This window comes from Meleagris gallopavo, unplaced genomic scaffold (assembly GCF_000146605.3).
Source record: "Meleagris gallopavo isolate NT-WF06-2002-E0010 breed Aviagen turkey brand Nicholas breeding stock unplaced genomic scaffold, Turkey_5.1 ChrUn_random_7180001869815, whole genome shotgun sequence".
NCBI classification, from domain to species: Eukaryota; Metazoa; Chordata; class Aves; order Galliformes; family Phasianidae; genus Meleagris; species Meleagris gallopavo.
The window spans coordinates 1-1,398 of NW_011134766.1; the positions used below are offsets into that span (position 1 = coordinate 1).

The window sequence follows — 1,398 nt, forward strand, 5'->3', positions numbered from 1 at the left end:
CGGTGGGCGGGGGGGGGGGCTGTGGGTGGTGACGGGAGGGCGCGAGGGGGTGAGGACGCACGGGAGGTACAAGGAGGCAAAGGGACGGGGGTACGGAGTGCGCAGAGGGATGTGAAACACAGCGACAGATGGGCGCGGGGGACACGGCGACACGGGGGCTGAGCGCTCCAGCACAGAGGTCCCCTCTTCCCGCAGGCGTTGCCTTCTCCCACAGCCTCCCCAGCGGCCTCAGCACCGCGCTGGCAGTGCTGTGCCACGAGCTGCCCCACGAGCTGGGTAAGAGCTCGGCACCCCCCGCCCCGGACCCCCCGGACTCCCCGGACCCCTCGCCCCACGCCCACCCTCCTCTCCCCGCAGGTGACCTCGCGGTGCTGCTGCAGGCAGGCACAGCCCCCCGCACCCTCCTGCTGCTCAACCTGCTCTCAGCGCTGCTCTCCTGCCTGGGGGCGGCCGTCGGGGCGGCCGTGGGGCAGAGCGCGGCTCACCTCACCCCGTGGATCCTCACCGCCACCGCCGGCACCTTCCTCTACGTGGCTTTGGCTGACATGGTGAGGGCCGGCAGGGCTGGGGGCTGGGGCTGGGGCTGCGCTGCGCCCCACTGAGCCCCCGCTCTGCCCCAGCTCCCCGAGGTGCTGCGGGGTCCCGGCGGAGGCACGTGGGGTCGCTTCGTGCTGCAGAACGTGGGCTTCCTGCTGGGCAGCGGCATCATGCTGGGCATCGCGTTGGCCGAGGGCCACCTCAGTGCGTGGCTGCAGCCCTGAGGGGGCAGCCCCCCGTGTCGCCCCCCCCACCCCGATGGCTGCAGGGACCCCCAAAACCCACCCCTGGGTTCGGACTTTCTCCCCTCCTCGTGGGACCCATCTGCCAACCCGGATGTTTGCCAAGATGAAACGCGTGGAACCAACCCTGGGGGCTCCGTGGGTCGCAGCTGCCAGACCCCAACTCCACATCCTCGTGGAGGGGGGGACACAGCAGAGACAACATTGGGCCCCCACCCCTCCTCGGTGGCGCTGCAGAGCCCGGATCTGGCAGCACTGACACCGAGAGGAACACATCCCCTCCGTGAGAAAGGACAACAGAAGAGGGAGTAGAAGCAATAGCATTTTAATAAACATAATCGATTCAAAGCCACAATATGAATAACAGGACTTGGTCGCAGCTTACATTGTATAAAATAGATCAAGTCTGAATGCGTTTTTCTTTTACTTTATTCCTTTTTCCCCCCCTTTTCTTTTTAGTTTTGTTGTTGTTGTTGTTGTTCCTTTACTCCCTCCCTCCCCCCCATCCCTCCCCCAAAGGTGATGCATCAATGGGATCTGAGACAAAGGAGCTGCTCACAATGCTCAGCACGGACGGGCCGTGGGGCGGTGTGGGGCACAGCTCTGTGCTCTTCCTACA

The 1,398-nt window shown here is 65.0% G+C and overlaps 1 protein-coding gene across 1 annotated transcript; it reads left to right on the forward strand.

The window, feature by feature from the left end:
* The first annotated feature begins 105 nt into the window (after window positions 1–105).
* Window positions 106–1,190, forward strand: LOC104916109 (zinc transporter ZIP5-like). Its single transcript, XM_010727091.3, has 3 exons — window positions 106–276; window positions 358–548; window positions 621–1,190. The coding sequence occupies exons 1-3, from the start codon at window positions 129–131 to the stop codon at window positions 759–761; spliced, it is 480 nt and encodes a 159-aa protein (XP_010725393.1). The 5' UTR covers window positions 106–128; the 3' UTR covers window positions 762–1,190.
* The last annotated feature ends 208 nt before the right edge of the window (window positions 1,191–1,398 follow it).

Coding starts and splice junctions, on each gene's coding strand:
- LOC104916109 (XM_010727091.3), top strand. CDS start 129: ATGGGCGCGGGGGACACGGCGACACGGGGGCTGAGCGCTCCAGCACAG. Junction 277..357: donor CGAGCTGCCCCACGAGCTGG/GTAAGAGCTCGG, acceptor CTCTCCCCGCAG/GTGACCTCGCGGTGCTGCTG. Junction 549..620: donor ACGTGGCTTTGGCTGACATG/GTGAGGGCCGGC, acceptor GCTCTGCCCCAG/CTCCCCGAGGTGCTGCGGGG.